The sequence below is a fragment of the Sapajus apella genome, unplaced genomic scaffold (assembly GCF_009761245.1).
Source record: "Sapajus apella isolate SASKATOON/1434 unplaced genomic scaffold, GSC_monkey_1.0 scaffold60, whole genome shotgun sequence".
NCBI classification, from domain to species: Eukaryota; Metazoa; Chordata; class Mammalia; order Primates; family Cebidae; genus Sapajus; species Sapajus apella.
The window spans coordinates 14,064,098-14,083,094 of NW_022437000.1; the positions used below are offsets into that span (position 1 = coordinate 14,064,098).

General features: G+C 42.0%; 1 protein-coding gene across 3 annotated transcripts in view; it reads left to right on the forward strand.

Annotated features, from left to right (window-relative positions):
• The first annotated feature begins 6,340 nt into the window (after positions 1-6,340).
• CDC16 (cell division cycle 16) overlaps positions 6,341-18,997 on the forward strand; it is a 42,648-nt gene continuing 29,991 nt past the window's right edge. For 2 of the 3 annotated variants that reach the window (XR_004259253.1, XM_032246356.1), the window contains exons 1-11: positions 6,341-6,577; positions 8,106-8,160; positions 8,260-8,357; positions 10,243-10,281; positions 11,157-11,297; positions 13,832-13,991; positions 14,971-15,062; positions 15,562-15,695; positions 16,353-16,432; positions 17,546-17,595; positions 18,793-18,866. Coding sequence is in view for 2 of the 3 variants with exons in the window: in XM_032246356.1 (XP_032102247.1) it covers positions 6,530-6,577; positions 8,106-8,160; positions 8,260-8,357; positions 10,243-10,281; positions 11,157-11,297; positions 13,832-13,991; positions 14,971-15,062; positions 15,562-15,695; positions 16,353-16,432; positions 17,546-17,595; positions 18,793-18,866 (971 nt within the window). In the remaining variant the exon portion in view is untranslated. Of the gene's footprint in view, positions 6,578-7,210; positions 7,610-8,105; positions 8,161-8,259; positions 8,358-10,242; positions 10,282-11,156; positions 11,298-13,831; positions 13,992-14,970; positions 15,063-15,561; positions 15,696-16,352; positions 16,433-17,545; positions 17,596-18,792; positions 18,867-18,997 lie in introns of those variants that run through there. The other variant, XM_032246358.1, reaches the window with a different exon arrangement.

An 18,997-nucleotide genomic window follows, 5' to 3' on the forward strand; every position in this document is an offset into this window, starting at 1 on the left:
TAATCAGAGCTTAGGGCCTTCACTGTTTCCTCCAGAGTAACGAAGTGATGGCCCCTGGTCCCACTTTTCCACTTAATCTGTCTTTCTCTCATTCCTTTGTCATCACGGAACTTGGGGTACCCATGGGTGATGTAGGGCTGGCTCCCTACATTCTGGTGCCCAACGTGGGGCTCATGGATCCCTGCATTCTGGCACCCAATGTGTGGGGCTCATGGATTCCCTACAGAATCTTTACCCAACGCTTTTACCTCCATGGTATCTTGGAAGTAAACAACGTGGTTTTCATTTTACAGGCTCATAGGTGGAAGAGACTTGCCTTGTCTCAGACGGGGGTTTGGACTTTGGACTTTTGAGTTAATGCTGAAATTCAGACTTTGGGGATCTGTTAAGAAGGGATGATTGTATTTTGCAATCTGAGAAGGACATGAAATTTGGAGGGGCCAGGAGTAAAATGATATGGCTTGGCTCTGTGTCCCACCAAATCTCATGTCGAATTGTGATCCCCAGTGTTGGAAGTGGGGCCTGGTAGGGGGTGACTGGATCATGGGGGCTGAGATCTCATGAATGGTTAGCACCATCCCCCCTTGGTATTGTGTAGCGAGTTCTCAAGAGATTTGTTTGCTTAAAAGTGGGTGGTACCTCCTCCACTCTCGCTTCCTTCTGCTCCAGCCATGTCAGATGTGCCTGCTTCCCCTTCACCTTCCTCCATGGTTATGTTTCCTGAGGCCTCCCCAGAAGCAGAAATTACTATGCTTCCTGCAGAGTCTTCCATGAGCCAATTAAACCTCTTTTCTTATAAATTACCAAATCTTGGGTATTTCTTTATAGCAATGCAATAGCAGACTAATACAGAATGTTGCCTAAAAATAAAATTCTAAGCCCCTGAACCAACTAAACAGACACCTCCTCTCAGGCAAGGGCATTCCTAAGTTAACGTGACAAATCAGTTCAGGCCCTGGTGGGAAGAGAGGGTTAGACATGCCTTGTTAGACCTTCCTCCCTTTGAAACTCAGGCACAGTTGATTGGCATTAACATTAAAATAGAGACCTTAAGACTGATGAAAAGACTATTTGTAGCAATAAGATAGCAATAAGATACCAACCCGATAGATAGCAGCCCTTAAAAGAAATATAAGGATTTTACTCCAAAATATATTTCTTTGACATATTTTGAAATGATCCTGCAAAGCTGTCTTCTGTGGGGAAAATGTAAATTCTGTAGAGAATCTCCTTCTTTTTCTAGGTCTTTTCTCTAGATCCAAAAGAGAATTAACTGAGTCTGGCACCTTTTTAAGTCTGATAAGAAACATTTACAATCTATTCTCTCTGAAGCCTATTACTTGGAGGCTTCAACTGATTGGTAAAAACCCCGGTCTCTGTAATCGCTTCTCTTAACCCAGACACTCCCTTCTAATGATTCCAGTTCTTCAGATAATAACTTTTTCAACCAATTGCCAATCAGAAAATCTTTGAATCCACCTAGGACCTGGAAGTCCCCCACCTGCCACTTCAAGCTGTCCTGCCTTTCTGGACCAAAGCAATGTAAATTGTACATGTACTGATTGATTTCTTACGTCTCCCTAAAACGTAGAAAACCAAGCTGTAGCCCAACCACCTTGGGCACACATTCTCAGGACCGCCCGGGGCTGTGTCACAGGTCATGATTCTCACATTTGGCTCAGAATAAATATCTTCCAATATTTTACAGAGTTCGACTTTTTTCCTTGACAATAACTGGAGTCTCAGAGAAGACTCAGAACCCTGGATGGAGCTGCCCAAAACCGGAGCTGAGGTAATAGCTGGGGCCCACTGAAAACCCCTCTAACTTTGAGTTTCTTCTCAAGTGAAACTGGTAAGTTCTATTGAGCCCTGGACAATTTCACTGATGGTCCTTGGTTTATTCTGAATTTTTTTCTCCTAGGAAGTTGTTGAGGATGCATTCAAAAGGTCTTCCCTACTGATTTTTCTCTCAACATTTATCTCAATTGGCTTGTGACAGGCTTTGACTGTGTCTCCACCTAAATCTCTCTTGTAGTTTTCATAATCCCCATGTGTGGTGGGAGGGACCTGGTAGGTGGTAATTGAATTATGGGGGTGGTTACTTCCATGCTGTTCCCATGATAATGGGTGAGTTCTCCAAAGATCTGATGGTTTTATAAGGGGGTCTTTCCCTCCTTGACTTGGCACTTCTCCTTCCTGCCATCATGTGAAGGAGCTGTTTGCTTCCCCCTTTGCCACCATTTTAAGTCTCCTAGAGCCTCCCCAGCCATGCTGAACTGTGGATCAATTAAACCTCTTTCCTTTACAAATTACCCAGTCTCAGGTATGTCTTTATCAGCGGCCTGAGAACAGACTAAAACTGCTTATCTGTGCATTTTCATGATGAACTGGGCTGTCATTTTCATAGATAAATGACATACTGAACTCCTCGGCTCCAAAGAGAAAGGACATTTTGCTCCTCCAAGCCAAAGGTGCCCCTGAGTGACCAGGTGCCAGGTGGGAATGTGTGGGGGTGGACCTCCCATGATGTGTATTGGCCTTACAGGGAATACCCCCGACCAACAAATTAATTTTAAAAGGCTCATCCAGGAAATACATATGAGACATGACCACTCAGAATTTTGAACCCTCTTGGAGGTGATAGATGTCTGGAGAGAGAAACTGGGACACACAGAGGCAGAAGTGACTCAGTGGTGAAACACTGTGTAGTTCTACCCACAATCAGCACACATCAATCCACCACACACACAAAAAAACCCTAGGCCACAGCTAGCCTCCTTTTAAGAAAAGGACATGAGAAACAAATTATCTAAGAATGAGGAAATACAAGGAGAATGACCCCCTTACGTTTGGGTTTATGGTGCCACTCCATTCAAGTGTTTGTGTAAATGGAAAACGTTTGAGGGCATGCCAGGTTTTCTCCTACTTCAACTGTTTACATTTTATGATTTGTTGCACACATTTTTAAATGATACACAAATTACATCAAGAAAAATTCAGAGCCTAAAAGTTGACCTGCAACTATGGAGTTCCTAAGTTCTCTGTTTCTCTGTGTTCTTTTCTGCGTGCTTTAAATCTGCTGCTACCTTTCCACTGGTGTTGATAAAAACCACTCTTTGGATCCAAATATTTTTGTTTCATTTCATTTTTTGTAAACTGGTGAGTTTGTTTTGATATCTCATGGCTAGGGTTCTCAAGTAAAACCTAAAGAATCTTGTTTGTCTAAGTGTGTATGTGTGTTTAAATGTGTTTACGTGTATGTACATGTATTTTGTTATGTGTTGTGGCCACAAGGTACTAATTTGGCTTAAAAGAAGCATTCAGAAATTGAGGAAATAAGCCCAAATGTCTTTCCATGGCATGTGACTTAAGTAAATCACATTTTATTTTACTAATACAAAGCCAGCTTACCACCACCACCAAAACGTGGCTATATTTGTAATTGTGCACCTATGCATTCAAAGCCTGGAAAGGAGAGTGGAAGTGCATAAGCTGACAGTGATTGTTTCTGGGAAGAGAAGGAGGGAAGAAGAACTTTCACAGTCTGTCACTGGAGTGCCACAGTCCCACTGCTTTATCGTTGAAATCTTTTACGAAAAGAGCACATTCATGTGTAACTCATACGGTAAAAAAACCACAAAAACCTAAAAATGTGATACACATATAACTACAGTATATAGGTGTAAAAGAAAATAAAATCTCAGGAACCCCAAACTCGTTATGTCAAAGGGAGGGTTAAGCCTGGGAACTACGTCATGCAACCCGGCCACTGCCCTTCTCAAGTGGATAGCTGTGATTTCATCACCCTGTGTCACAGCACTGTCCATACACCAGGTTCCCACAAGGACAAAGGGCCTTCTGCCTCTCCGGATGGCCACCTTCGCAAAGTGCTCACAAGGAAATCCTTGCTGGTCCCTAATCTTTCAGGATACTCATTCCTCTGTAAAACAAACATGCTTATTGTAACCTTAGGTCTGCAACCTAACTTTGACTCCTAAAAGTGATTTCTGTTAAATCTCACCCTGGCAATATTAATTACAAGTTTACCTTCCAGGTACAGAACAAGGACAAGATGATCAGCCACTCTTCTGCCTACCCTGATACAGGCTACGTAACTCTTTCCTCCACTCCCTCTGGTCAGAAGTTTGCCTCATCTCATGTAAATTATTGGTTTACCAAGCACTCATCAGAGCCTCACTGCCAAACCCTCCCTTTTTTTCTTCCTGCTTGCTCTCACCTCCTCAACACCCAGTCCCCAAAATCCTATTTAGATGGCGCAGTTGATGCTTCTGTGGCTTGCGTTCTCCTGGGCCCATCCTCGGACCTCTACTGATGGAGACATTTGCCTCAGTCGCTCATTTTTGGTTGAGAAGCTCATTATGTGAATGGAAGCCATTGAACACATGGCTTGAACACACTTCGCTGCCTGCCTGCCCCAAGTTCATGAGCAGGACTGACGACCACCTGCTTGCAGAAGGAGTGGGACAGCAGGAGGAAAGGGAAACATACCACGGGACATATTTTTGAAACAATTTCAAAATTTTACCCAGTGTGTATATATACGTATACACACACACAGAAAATTACAAGGCAGATTACTCACAGCATCATGAGGGAATTTTTGAGTGGGTGGGATTTTTTATAGGAAGGTGTTTTTTTTTGGCTTCTTTGAATATTTTTTTCTTTTTTAGGTTTTTATATTCATAAAAGTTATATTTACTTTTCAAAAGTGTCAACCTTAAACAATGAGATTCTGAAAATATGATTACATATAGCTTGTATTTGAACATGCAGCCTGAGATTGATCACCTAGACAAATGGGGTCAGCCTTTCCAAGTGGAGAAGTTCAGGTTTCACTTATCAGGTGGAGACAGAGAAACTCCAGCAGGATCACCACAGTTTTCACAGGAGACCAGGGGCACACGCCACAGCCATTCAATTGGTTAGGGATCACTGTATTTCAGGGAAGATCGCATTATGACTAAATGAGGAGGGGTAGTGAACTGAGGGGGTCTTACCTCTGGCACCATTTGGTCTTTACTATTCACAGGTAAAAGAGAATAAAAAGGCAGAGTTGCGCTTCATACCATGTGACCTAGGCTGCAAGGCCACATTCCCCTCAAGGCTCAGGATAATTCAAAGTCCCAACAGCTTTCAGTATGAATGACTTAATTTTACAACAGATAATATATGCACATGAATTGAAAATCAAAAAGTACAAAAAGATATCCAGGGAAGCACCCCTCCCACTTCTACCATCTCTCATCTTCCAGCACTCCTTCCAGAAGGCCTTGCGCTATGCCAGTTTTCTCATTTTTCCTCCCAGGGACAGTTTAAGGATCTTTCTACCTATCCTTTTGCTAAATTTATATTTTACTCAAATGCAAGCATATGATAACTGTGATCCTATACTTGCTTTTCCCATATACAATGTCCTGCAGATTGTTCAATGTCCATGCAAAGCTGCCTGTTCTTTTGAACAGCCACCGAGTATTCCGCTACGTGAGTGTGCTGCAGCCTATTGACTCAGGTCCATACTGGACGGGTCTTTAAATCGCCTGCAATCTTTTGCTCTTACAAAACATGCTGCGGGCCATTTTGCGCACATGCAAAAATGCAAATCGGTGGTATGTTTCCCGAAACAAAAATCGTAAGGGTTAACGACACGAACTTTCAATTTTGGAAGACATTTCAACTTGTTCATCCTGGAGAGTAAGTCAGTGTCACTCACAAAAACAATACACGAGGGTGCCTGCTGCCCCCACTCTTGCCAGCAGCGTCATCACCCTTTTGATCTTTGTTAACCTATGAAAAGGGGTACCGGGTTGTAATTTTAATTTGTATTATAAATTAAGTTGGGCCTTCTTTCGCACGTCAAACTCTATTTGCATTCCTTTCCCTGTGCACTGTTTTTTGCCTGCCTTTTCCCGAACCACTGCTCTTCCCACCGTGTGCAAAGGGAGCGCCGGCTCCACGTGCTCCGGAAATCCGCGCTTTGCGAAGGTTTCGAACTTCTCCCCGGCTTGCCTTTGGACTGCGTTCGCTGTGTGTGCACACTACTCTTTTTCTGTAAGGAGAGTGCATTGCTCTGATTTTCAAAATGTCGATGACATTCTGGGAAGGAAGGCTCAGCTAGTGCCCCTCTTTCCACCGCTCAGACCCCTGCTTTTTCGCCCGGGGGGTGGTCCGGCCCCGCGCCCGCCGGGGTCTCGGGCCAATGCCCAGAACCGACTCGGGGGAGGCCGCGCTCTCGCCCCAAGGCGACCAGAAGCCCACGTGCTACGGGAGACATCGGAACCAGCAACGCGGTGCGTTTCCCGCGTTAGATGGGACCCGTTTGCTGGGGACTTCCGGGGCGGGGCCTGTCTGGAGCGGAAGAGCCTGGGCGGCGCTCTGGGACAGGGTGGGGGTGCGGGTCTGCGGCCTTCGGGTCCGGGGCAGCGGCGGCGGTCGCGGGCACGGGGCGGGGCGCGAAGCGGGAGGCGCGCGCCAGGCCGTGGAGTGCGGCGTGAGGCCGGGCCGCGCGGCCATGAACCTGGAGCGGCTGCGGAAGCGCGTTCGGCAGTACCTCGACCAGGTGGGCGGCGCCGGCCCGGGGCGCCGGGAGCGGGGAGCGGGGCGCGGGGCCCAGGCCGCGCTGGGTCGGTTTCCGCGCGTCGTGGGGCTGGAGTGACTGCTGTCGGGCTGTCGGTGGGGAGGGCTGGGCTGGCCCTGGACCTTCCTCTGGGGCCGCTGCTGTCTGCGCCGCACCCCGAGGGGAGCGGTCCCTGCAGCCGGGAGGCACAGCCTGGGCGGTGCAGGCCGCTGGAGCGCAGGGGGCGCCTCACTCGGGTCCGAGCCTCGCTCTGCGCCGAGCGCGGAGGAGGGGCCCAGGAAATACTCGCGACTCGAGGCAAGGTGAAGGACAGTTTTTGGAGGAGAGTTGCAGGGTGGCCTTAGAATTGGGCTAGCTAATAAAACATTTTTGAGAGGTTTAGTTGTAGTTTTTGTTGGGCTGAAGTAAGTGAGTAAAGATGTAAAGAAGCCTGTTCTCTCAGATCAGTACTTTAAAAATTCTGGTTAACCATATCTGTGTTCCCTGCACTACCTTTGAGTGAATAGCAGACAATGTTTAAGGAAAGAAGTGGCTTCCAGAATCAACCGTGTTATTCATGATGTCGTTTGTTTTTTGTCAAAATGCTTGCTCTTTCAGTAAATTGGAAACGAAGGCACAGAAACGCCACGTGTAATGCAGAGTTTTCGGAACTGGGTGCTCAATGACGTGGCCAAATGCTTGCAGTCCATTGGAGGGCTGGTTTTTGTTTACCATAAGTCAGTGAACTCCGTGTTTTCTGATCACTTTTTCTTCGGCACGGGGACGTAGTGAAGAGTATGACAGGCCTGGTTTCCAGCCTCAGAGACACCGGTACTGAGCATATTTGTTACCAGCCTATTGGCATTCCTTCTGCCTTGGGCTGGCAAAGGTGGTCCTGGCTTTCATCCAGGGGAACTGAGGCAGAAACTGTAGAAGACTGAGGACCGAGGAGCGGAACAGGGACTAAAGCCAACCGTAGGTCACTGTGGGTGGCTCTCACTGTCGGCTCCTTCATTTTTGTTAGACTTGGAGGAGGTGAGTTTTTGTTAGAGGAGTTTTGTTAGAGGAAGTGAGTTCTTCCCCATGTTCAGTGAAGCTTAGCTAATGTATATGTGTGTATGTTTTTAAATTTCAGTGTTATTAAAACTGCAACTGTATTATATGAGGTATTTGAGTATAGTGTTCTGTCTATTAAATTTCACTTTGGGATTCATTACCAGCTCATTGAAAGGGTTACATAAATATCAGCACAAGAATTGCTAATAACTAGCCTTTGCTGTTTCAGTTGCATTTCACTTGTATGTACATTTTTATAGTGTATGAGTTTTTTTTAAAAATTACCTTCATGAGTTGCATATACAAAGATATTACAGTAATATTTGTGCCGTTGAACTAAAATTCACCCTACGTGAGCTATAAGATAGAGATGTAAAAAGTTGTCTTGAGATTAGATTTATTATATAGAATTATAATAATATTAGAAATCTGTTTAAGACTTGAAATAACAGGGTACTTTTTTTTTGGTATGCAGCAACAGTATCAAAGTGCTCTATTTTGGGCAGATAAAGTAGCTTCACTCTCTCACGGTAAGTGGCAAAATGCTAATTTTTTTTCTGATTACTCTTAAAAAATGTTTTCTATTTCACCTTGTACCCCGGACCACTTATGTGAATTTTTCCCTGCAGAGGAACCCCAGGACATCTATTGGTTGGCTCAATGTCTTTTCCTGACAGCACAATATCACAGAGCCGCTCATGCGCTTCGGTCACGAAAACTGGACAAGGTAAGTAATTGTATAAACTTTAAAGCTCTTCAGAGCTTTAAAAAAATGTCATTAGTGGCCGAGCGCAGTGGCTCATGTCTGTAATCCCAGCACTTTGGGAGGCCTAGGCGGGTAGATCATGAGGTCAGGGGTTCAAGACCAGCCTGGCCAAGATGGTGAAACCCTGTCTCTACTAAAAATACAAAAATTAGCCAGGCATGATGGCGGACGCCTGTAATTCCAGTTACTCGAGAGGCTGAGGCAGGGAATTGCTTGAACCTGGGAGCCTGGGCGACAGACCAAAACTCTGTCTCAAAAAAAAAGTTTGGTGGCCATGCTTTTAATCCCAGTGCTTTGGGAGGCTGAGGCGGGTGGATCACGAGGTCAAGAGATCGAGACCATCCTGGTCAACATGGTGAAACCCCATCTCTACTAAAAATACAAAAATTAGCTGGGCATGGTGGCGCACACCTGTAGTCCCAGCTACTCGGGAGGCTGAGGCAGAAGAATTGCTTGAACCCAGGAGGCGGAAGTTGCAGTGAGCTGAGATTGCGCCATTACACTCCAGCCTGGGTAACAAGAGTGAAACTCCGTCTCAGGAAAAAAAAAAAAAGTTAATGTCCTATGTGAATATCCCATTTATGTTGAAATTATTTAAATGGATGCAATTTTATTTTTGTTTTTGTTTTTTGGGGGTTTCACTGTGTTACCCAGGCTGGGGTGCAGTGGGATGATCATGGCTCACTGTAGCCTCAGACTCCAGGGTTCAAGAGATCCTTCTGCCTCAGCCTTCTTAGTAGCTGGGACTACAGGTACATGCCACCATACCCATTTAATTTTTAAATTTTAAATTTTTTTGGTAGAGACAAGGTCTCACTATGTTGCCCAGGCTAGTCTTGAACTCCTGGTCTCAAGTGATCCTCCTGCCCTGGTCTCCCAAAGTGCTGGGATTATAGGTGTGAGCCATCACAGTAGGCTCAACTTTTCTTCCACTACAGTCCTCCGCTCTACCAACTGAGCTGTCGAAGGCTCCGCTGGCCCAACTTTTCTTACTGAATGTGAAGGGAAAATGTCTTACACCTAATCTGTATCTTCTTTTTCCCCCATCTTTCATCTAGTCTCTAAATTCTGAAGACTGTTTTCTAAACAGTTCTAAAATCATAGATATTCCTTTTCCTCTCCACTCATACATATCAGGCCTTTAATTTTTTTGTCTATCCTGTTACAGCTTCTCTTCTTGTGTCTTTTCTCCAGTAACAGTTTCTCTTTTCTTACCATCCCTGTGTCCAGTTCATCTTACGAACTGTTACAGGGGTGAGTAGTCTTCATAAAACATGGATGTGATTTTATTCCCACAAAGTCATTCAGTGACTTCCCGTTACCTGCAGGATAAAGTCAGATGCAGCAGTAGGTCTGTGAGGCCCTCCATGATTTCTCTCCAGTTTGTGTCTAATCCACCACCATCAATACTCGGAGCACGTGCGTCAGTCATGTGGAGCTGCGCTGAGCTCCTTGGCCCTGCAGTTAATCACACTTAGAGCTTGGAGTGCTGCCCAGCGTTCCACTCCGCTGCTTGACCAAGTCCTCACTTAGTTGCTCTCCTGCAGATGTTTCCTTCTTCACCTGGCTGCCACCTTCTGTGGCCCCCTTTCATCATGCTTACCCATTAGACTTAGGTCACGTCTCCCCTACTGTAACCTCCTGAGGCAAGGCCTTACTCCTTTTTGAAACCTTGGTGCCTAGTAAACGCTACGTTCATGATAAATATAGTTTAACAAGACTGGAATTTTTTTTTAACTGTAAAAGGAGAAATGAAAATAGCTCTATTTCATGCTTATGGCTTTCTTTGAAAGTGAAGATACATATTATTTTGACCACTTTTTAAACAAATTAATTTCTTTCCTAGTTGTATGAAGCATGTCGTTACCTTGCAGCTAGGTGCCATGTAAGTATGCTCACAATTTAATTTTTGTTTGGTTGAAAGTTTGATGGTGTGAGTGTTAGGCATCCCTCATATATGTGTGAGGTTTTTAGTGATGGAGGTTGGCAGGTTAGTAAAGTATTTCATGAGGAAGTGTTCTTTTCCTTAGTATTGTTTGCTGTAAAATACTAATTCTTCATTTACTAAAAGTTGACATGCATGAAGAAAATTCTACTTTAAACATTTTACATTTAAATAATGGATGTCATACATATTATCAGGACCTAGAAATAGAAATTCCATTTGACCCAGCAATCCCATTACTGGGTATATGTCCAAAGGTTTATAAATTGTTCTACTATAAGGACACATGCACGTTAATGTTCATTGCAGCACTGTTTACAATAGCAAAGACCTGGAAATAACCCAAATGCCCATCGATGATAGACTGGACAGGGAAAATGTGGCACATATACACCATGGAATATTATGCAGCCATAAAAAATGATGAGTTCGTGTCCTTTGTAGGGACATGGATGAACCTGGAAACCATCATTCTCAGCAAACTGACACAAGAGCAGAAAATCAAACACCGCATGTTCTCACTCATAGGCAGGTGTTGAACAATGAGAACACATGGACACAGGGAGGGGACACTACACACTGGGGTCTGTTGGGGGGAAATCGGGGAGGGACAGCAGAGGATGGGGAGTTGGGGAGAGATGGCATGGGGAGAAATGCCAGATATAGGTGATGGGGAGGAAGGCAGCAAATCACACTGCCACGTGTGTACCTATGCAACAATCTTGCATGTTCTTCACATGTACCCCAAAACCTAAAATGCAATTAAAAAAAAAAGAAATCGTGGGTGATGGGTGGCATTTCTGTTTTCCACATAGTATGCTGCAAAAGAGCACCAGCAGGCCCTTGATATTCTTGATATGGAAGAGCCAATCAACAAAAGATTATTTGAAAAATACTTGAAGGATGAAAGTGGCCTCAAAGATCCCTCCAGTGACTGGGAGATGTCACAGTCTTCAGTAAGTAGTACTGTTAAAACACCTTAGTAATGGCAGTGAGAATTACCCTCTTTACATGGCAGAAATGCATTATCTTCTTTAACTTGAGTATTACCATATTGAAACAATGTGGTTGCCATTTTCTTTAATTTGCCCGCCAAAACCAAAAAGGATTCAGAGACATTTCTTAGCCATCAATTGGAAGCTGTAATTCTATCCTCAGATGCCTGCATCTAAAATAGGCTGGCTTAAAATCTTCCCTCTCATATTTGATGCCTTAAGCTACTCCGTAAAAGTGGAATCATTTTTCTCCTTCTTTCTGTGTTGCAGCAGTGTTTTGGACCTACACTAAGAAACCTTGATTAGCTTAGATGTTTCTTTCCAGGAAATGGTTTTGTGTTCCTGTTTGCTTCATAGTACATTGCTGTGTAATTTTGTATATTTCAGTTTTTATACTTCTTATCTCCATGAAATTCCACGTTTCTTGCTGACAGAAATTGTGTAATAATAAGTAACATTTACAGATTATTATTCTGGATTGTTACTCTTTAAAAAGAAAAAAAAACTTACTGAGATATAATTCATATGCCATGCAGTTCACTCATTTAAAGTGTATGGTTCGATGCTTTTTAGTATATTCACAGAGCTTTGCAAACCTCACCATGGTCAATTTTAGGATGTTTTTATTATTCAGAAAGAATCCTGTATCCCTTACCTGACCCACCAATTATCTTCCCACTTTTTTTTTTTTTTTTTTTTTTTTTTTTTTTAGTTGAGACAGGCTCTTTGCTCTGTTGCCTAGGCTGGAGTACAGTGGCACAATCACAGCTGACTGCAGCCTCAACCTGCCAAGTTCCAGTGATTCTCCCATCTCAGCCTTCCAAATAGCTGGGACTATAAGTACATGCCACCACAGTCGGCTACATTTTTTTAAAATGTTTTGTGGAGACAGGGTGTCACTGTGTTGCCCAGGCTGGTCTCAAACTCCTGGGCTCAGGTGATCCTTGCACCTTAGTTTCCCAAAGTGTTGGGATTACTGGCATGAACCACCACACCTAGCCCAGTTATTCTTTATATTTTTGGTAGAACTTTATTACTCTACTTTTCACCTTAGATATTTTTAAGCATAAAAAAAATTACACATTCTAGGTGTGTGTTGCTTTTTTTTCTGGCCACTCATTACTTTATGTGCTAGGAAGCACATTAATTCTTCTGCTAAGAAATGCATTTATGAGAGTGTTTGGTACAGTCATTATTTTTGGGACTTCTTATCCATCAGTGTTTGGTACAATCATTGTTTTGGGGACTTCTTATCCATCAACTTATCTGCTACAAAATGTGTAATTTATTTGTAATGCATTATTTATTTTTTGAAGTTACTTTTTAAAAAAACAACTCATAGGATATTGCTTAGGTCAAAGACTCTCTCATAATTCATTATTTTTTTCCAAAATTTTACTTTACGAATCTTCTTCATCTCCTTAATGATTTTAGCTGCCCGTTGCTGGATCATCTTTAAATTCAGTTGTGTGTTTGAGATCCAGAGTCCGGAATGTATATCAAATTTCCACGTCTTGTTTATGGTAGTCGTGAGATGTCTGTTGAACACCTTACTATGTGCTAGCACCACAGAGATAGTAGTATCTCTAGTCCTCAGAGTTCTATAAGTTAGATAGTGTTTTTACCTTTTTACAGATGAGGAAAGGAAATGGAGGCCAAGAGAGGTTAAATCACTGGTCCAAGGTTATGAGTAAGTGGCAGAGCTAGGGTTTGAACTTAGGTCCATCCTGCCCCAGCAGGCCATTGTGCTGACTGCAGTCACCACTGAGCTGCCTTGCTGCCAGTTTCTGCTCTTTAAGATCCTTTTGAGGAGTGGTTGTCTATCACACTGTCAGTCCTGGAGTTCTATTTTATACACACCCACACACATACACATACACACACTGTTTGCTGTCTGCAAGTCATTGCCCTATTTTGGACAAAACAGATAATGAAGGTAATATCCATGACATGTACTTTTGTTATAAAGGTATGTTGGAACAGAGTGGTTAGAGCCCAGGGAAGATGGATTGAAGAAGCTTTGCTGTGCTTTTTGTGTGTGTGTTTTTATTAATTTATGCCTTGACAGTTGTGATGAACTAAATCCTTTTAAATGCAATAAAACTTGTCAGCATTCTAATACAATTCTCTATCAAAAGTTAAGTTTAAGGACCAGGCATGGTGGCTCATGCCTGTAAACTCAGCACTTTGGGAGGCTGAAGTGGGAGGATCACTTGAGGCCAGGAGTTTGAGACCAGCCTGGGCAACGTAGCAAGATTGTCTCTAGAATATGTTTAAAAAATTAGTTCTTTGTGGTGTTGTGTACCTGTAATTTTGGCTACTCAGGAAGCTGCGGCAGGAGGGTCACTTGAGATCATAAGAGTTCAAGGCTGCAGTGAACTGTGATTGCACCACTGCACTCTAGCCCGGGAGGCAGAGTAACTCGGCCTCTAAGGACAAAAAACGTTAAGTTTAAAACTACTGACTTAATATGTGACTCATCATTTTTCCAACAGATAAAGAGTTCTATTTGTCTTCTCCGTGGGAAAATCTATGATGCTCTAGATAACCGAACCCTGGCTACCTACAGCTACAAAGAAGCTTTGAAGCTTGACGTCTACTGTTTTGAAGCATTTGATCTTTTAACTTCACACCACATGTTGACAGCACAAGAAGGTTTGAAAACTTGGGTGTTTTATGTTTAGGAAAATTAATATTGTTTGGATTTTTTGCTCTGAAATCTTAACAGCAAGCCATGCACAGGTTTAAATAGACCTACTCACTTTCTTAATGTCTCCAAATGTAAAGCACATTGCAGAATGCAGTATTGTACAGTGCCTTGTGCTGCCTGAATCTAGAGATTGTGATATGAAGAGGCCATCTTTTTGAGAAGTGATTGAGGTAGTATAAGCCAGGATTTCAGTATCTCACTCAGTGATTCCCAGCCATGCTGCTCTTTAAATCCTTGGGAAGATTTAGAAACATCCATGTCCAGTGCCCAACTCCAGAGCAGTTCAGTCGGAGTCTCAGGGTGAGACCCTATCATCTGATGATTTAAAGCTCCCACATGATCCTGATGTACCACAGGCACTGAAAATCGGAGTCCAAGTACGTTGGCAGTGATGTGAGGTGGTAAACAAGAGAAACAGAAAATAGAGTGGTTGAATTAGTGGGGTTCTAACATATTTTAGCCTAGTTCAGTGGTTCTCAATGAGGTAATTTTGCCCCCGCCCCAGGGAACATCTGGCACTGTCTGGAGACTGTTTCTTACAGCTCCGGGGCAGGGAGGGAGATTGAGAGGTTGCTGCTGGTATTTAGTGGCTACCGGCCAGAGGTCCTGCTTAGTACCGGCAATGCGCAGGCTCCCCTCTTCCCAGCAGAGCAAGCTCCACACAGTGTCAGGAGTGTGGAGGCTGGTGACAAGAGCCACCTGGGGAACCTCCTGGTCTCAACCCTGAAAGAGCAGCCTCCAACCACCAGATGATTCCCATCTCCAGGCCTGGAACCACTGTGTCAGCTTCTGTAGCACATTTTGATATCCTTATGTTCTGAATTTAATTTACTTAGACCAAGAACTATAGAATAATTTTAGTTGTTGGCTTTTTCCCTCTATAAATATTATGAGGATATTCTTTCTTTTCTCACCGTTTTTAAGAAAAAGAACTTCTTGAATCGCTACCTCTTAGCAAGCTCTGTAATGAAGAACAGGAATTGCTGCGTTTTCTATTTGAGAACAAATTAAAAAAAGTAAGTAAAACCAAAGAATTAGCATTTGCTTTATATAAATATCCTATTTTTCCATTAAATTTGGCATCTAGTCTTGTATTAAATTTTCGAAAATAAAATTTTCATAAATTTAGCACATTTTTGAGAATAGAGCATTTAAAATACATGCAATTCCAAAAAAAAGCTTCCAAAAATACCTATCTTCTCTGAAAGACTCCTTATACTAAAAGATTGAATTATCAAGTAAATGGAATGGTGTTGCATGAAAATGAAGATCTTTTTGTTATAGTTTCTAAGTGTTTACTTTGGGAAATATGCCCACTATGGAATTCTGTGATAAAATTGAGAAGAGAATTACACTTACTAAGAGGAGTACTTATACAACCTAAAATTAAAAGTTTTCAGAGGCTCACATTTATTCTTGTCAGTGTTTTAACCACTTGGGTCAAACACAAATTGAATCCGCATTTTATTTTGTTTTTGTTCATTGTGTTCATGTTTAAATTTCTCTGTGTTTCAGTATAATAAGCCTAGTGAAACGGTCATCCCTGAGTCTGTAAATGGCTTGCAAGAGAATCTGGATGTGGTAGTGTCTTTAGCTGAGAGACATTATTATAACTGTGATTTTAAAATGTGCTACAAGCTTACTTCTGTGTAAGTATATCCATCCATTTTTATGTAGGAACATGGGATCAATGTGCCGTGCTTAGTAGCTAAGCCATCCCCGACACACACCAGTTTTCCAGGGTACATGATTTAAACTTTAGCTAAATTACATATACTATTTTTTGTAGATCTTTTGGGAAAATGCTTGACATTACAAAAAATTTAATTGACAAATATATGTAATCTTTATTAGGTTGGTGCAAATAAAGGTTGCTGCTGGTATCTAGTGGCTACCAGCCAGAGGTCCTGCTTAGCACTGGCAATTTTGTAAAATATTACAAAATAATTGTTGCAAACTGCAGTTATTTTTGTACCAACCTAATAGTATTTCCTATTGGTTTTGATTCTTTTAAATAATTGGACTACTTATTTTATTTATAACAATTCTGTTGACTTAAAGTAAATGTATGTGATAATGTTTGTTTGTATTCCTTTCAAATAAACCAGAATTTTTTTTCTTTCATTTGTAACTTAATTATGGCCTTAACTGAATCAAACTGAAGATAATGGAGTGAAGAAAGTAAAAAAGTGTTATAACCTGCAGCATCATATGTGATGCTGTGATGACTGTCTACACATAGCTGATCATCATGAGTGCTGTCATCTACTGTTTTGGGGATAGTAATGTGTCGCTTTAACTTTCAGAGTGATGGAGAAAGATCCTTTCCATGCAAGTTGTTTACCTGTACATATAGGGACACTTGTAGAGCTGAATAAAGCCAATGGTAAGAACTTTTTTTTAATTAAAGTGATTCTTCGACATGAAACAAATTTTTTCTGTAACTTGAAGTTTTGTCTCCAAAATTATGGATAGCTGAGATTGCAGGTAACAACATAATGGACCCCTACTATAAAAGTAATAACTGGGGAGGAAATGTTTACGAAAGTAGCAAACGGCCCGTTTGTTTTGCCATCAGAACAATTAGTTCTTTATCATGCTTCCTGCTATCTTTTCTCAAATATATCTTTCAAGGTTTGTTAGCTTTAAATTGTTGGGTGTCAGTTCTGCCTTTTTCTCTCTCTTTTTTTTTTTTTTTTTTTTTTTTAATAAATTCCATTGGAAATCTGATATGGTAAGAGCCAATAACTATTTAGAAATTGGAGGGGAGCAGATTGTTTGCTCATGTTTTCTATATTGTACATTTGACATTTAGCTGTGTTTGGGGCTGCATTTGTCCTTAAGTTTTTCTAAACTGAATGGAGAGCTCTGTCAGGAAGGAAAAACCCTTGAACACTGCATTCCAAAGCTGCTCAGAGTATGGTCCGGGGACCAGCAGCATCGCATTTGTGGAAGCTGGTTGGAAATGCAGCATCTCTAGCTGCCTGGTCTACTGAATCCAAGTCTGCATGTAGGAATTGTATTTATTTGTGTTCCTTTCAAAGTAGCCACAATTTTTTTCTTTCATTTGTAACTTAATTATGGCCTTAACTGAATCTTGGAATGCCAGGATTTTCACATTCCTCAAGATTAAATAGTATCACTGATATGATAAACTTGAAAGTTTGTTCAACCAAATTGATTGTGGGTGGTTATCATGGTCCATAATGGCCCCTTGGTGTGAAAGGCATGAGTGTCTGAGAGAGGTGAGGTGCTTTGCTGTGTCCTCTGCAGTATTCAGGAGGCACTTTGGTAGGGAGGTGTCTAGTCCCACCTTGCCCACTGTGTGTCCTTCATCTAACTCCAGTTAGAGAGTTAATTTTGTATCTAGAAGGAAAGACAAATACAAAATCATTGCTGTAAGAACAGAATTCTATGATTGTGAAGAGTTGTAATGAAGTAATATTTTAAATTACATGTGATATGGACAGTTATTCTTTTTCTGTTTTTTCCTGAACAGAACTTTTCTATCTTTCTCATAAACTGGTGGATTTATATCCTAGTAATCCTGTAAGTAATATAACTTTTAGTCTTAGTTTTTTTTTTTACCTGAACTTTAAGAAAATGCTTAACTTATATTTAGACAATAGCTTAACTTCAAGTAATGACATTTTATTTGAAGTGTTGGAGCAGAATCTCCTAGTGTTTAACGTACTTAGAAAGCAGCATTAACTTTTCAACCCATGAAGGTATTTTTTTATTATACCAAAGCAATAACTTTAAAACTCTTTTTTTTTTCTGATTATAGAGATTACATATGCTTATTTTTAAATACTTAGCACACAGCAATATAAAATACCATGACCGTCACACCTCCCTCTCATAAGAAATGCTGATAATTGGTGGCTTTTTCACATTGTACACGTAAGACAACTTACTGAATTGTGTACTGATTCCAAATTGTCATGGATTGGAATGGAGAACCAGGGATGGAAAATGGAATCAGGGACTGCATTGTTAAAGACAGAATCAGCAATCAGGGTGTAAGACTCAGACAAGACAAGAATTTGCACCCTAGCCCAGTGAGAAACCAGTGCAAGAGGAAACAAGCTAACTGACTCAGAACTGGGTCAGAGAGCAAAGAAGAGCCAGGATCCAGATGGGGGAGATGAGCAGGGCAGAGGAGTCAGGACTCGTGGGCTGGTTTTTGAAACAGGGACTCCTCAGGGGCCTTGTCTTTTATGGATGCCTCCTTGAGAAAGAGCCATGGAGTGTCTACTCTCTTCTCATCTTGGACCTTAGTAGATAGACTGTTAGAAAAATGTCTAACTTGGCCGGGCGCGGTGGCTCAAGCCTGTAATCCCAGCACTTTGGGAGGCCGAGGCGGGTGGATCACGAGGTCAAGAGATCGAGACCATCCTGGTCAGCATGGTGAAACCCCGTCTCTACTAAAAATACAAAAAATTAGCTGGGCATGGTGGTGTGTGCCTGTAATCCCAGCTACTCAGGAGGCTGAGGCAGGAGAATTGCCTGAACCCAGGAGGCGGAGGTTGCGGTGAGCCGAGATCGCGCCATTGCACTCCAGCCTGGGTAACAAGAGCGAAACTCCGTCTCAAAAAAAAAAAAAAAAAAAAAAAATGTCTGACTTGAACTAGAAAATGTGATAAGGAACATCTAGTATACCTGCTGTCTACTCTAATTTGTTACAGATTCCAATTAGAGATTCCAATTCCAATCTTTGGTTATGGTAAATTTTGAACTTTTTAGGTGTCTTGGTTTGCAGTGGGCTGTTACTATCTCATGGTTGGTCATAAAAATGAACATGCCAGAAGATATCTCAGGTATGAATTTATTTTCCTCCTCCCTCTGTAGTTGACCTACAGAATTGATGTCTTGCTCATAAGCTTTCAGATAGTAATGAGTGAGTACTTTAAAAGCAATGTGAAAGAATAAATGTTTCCTTCCTTTCTTC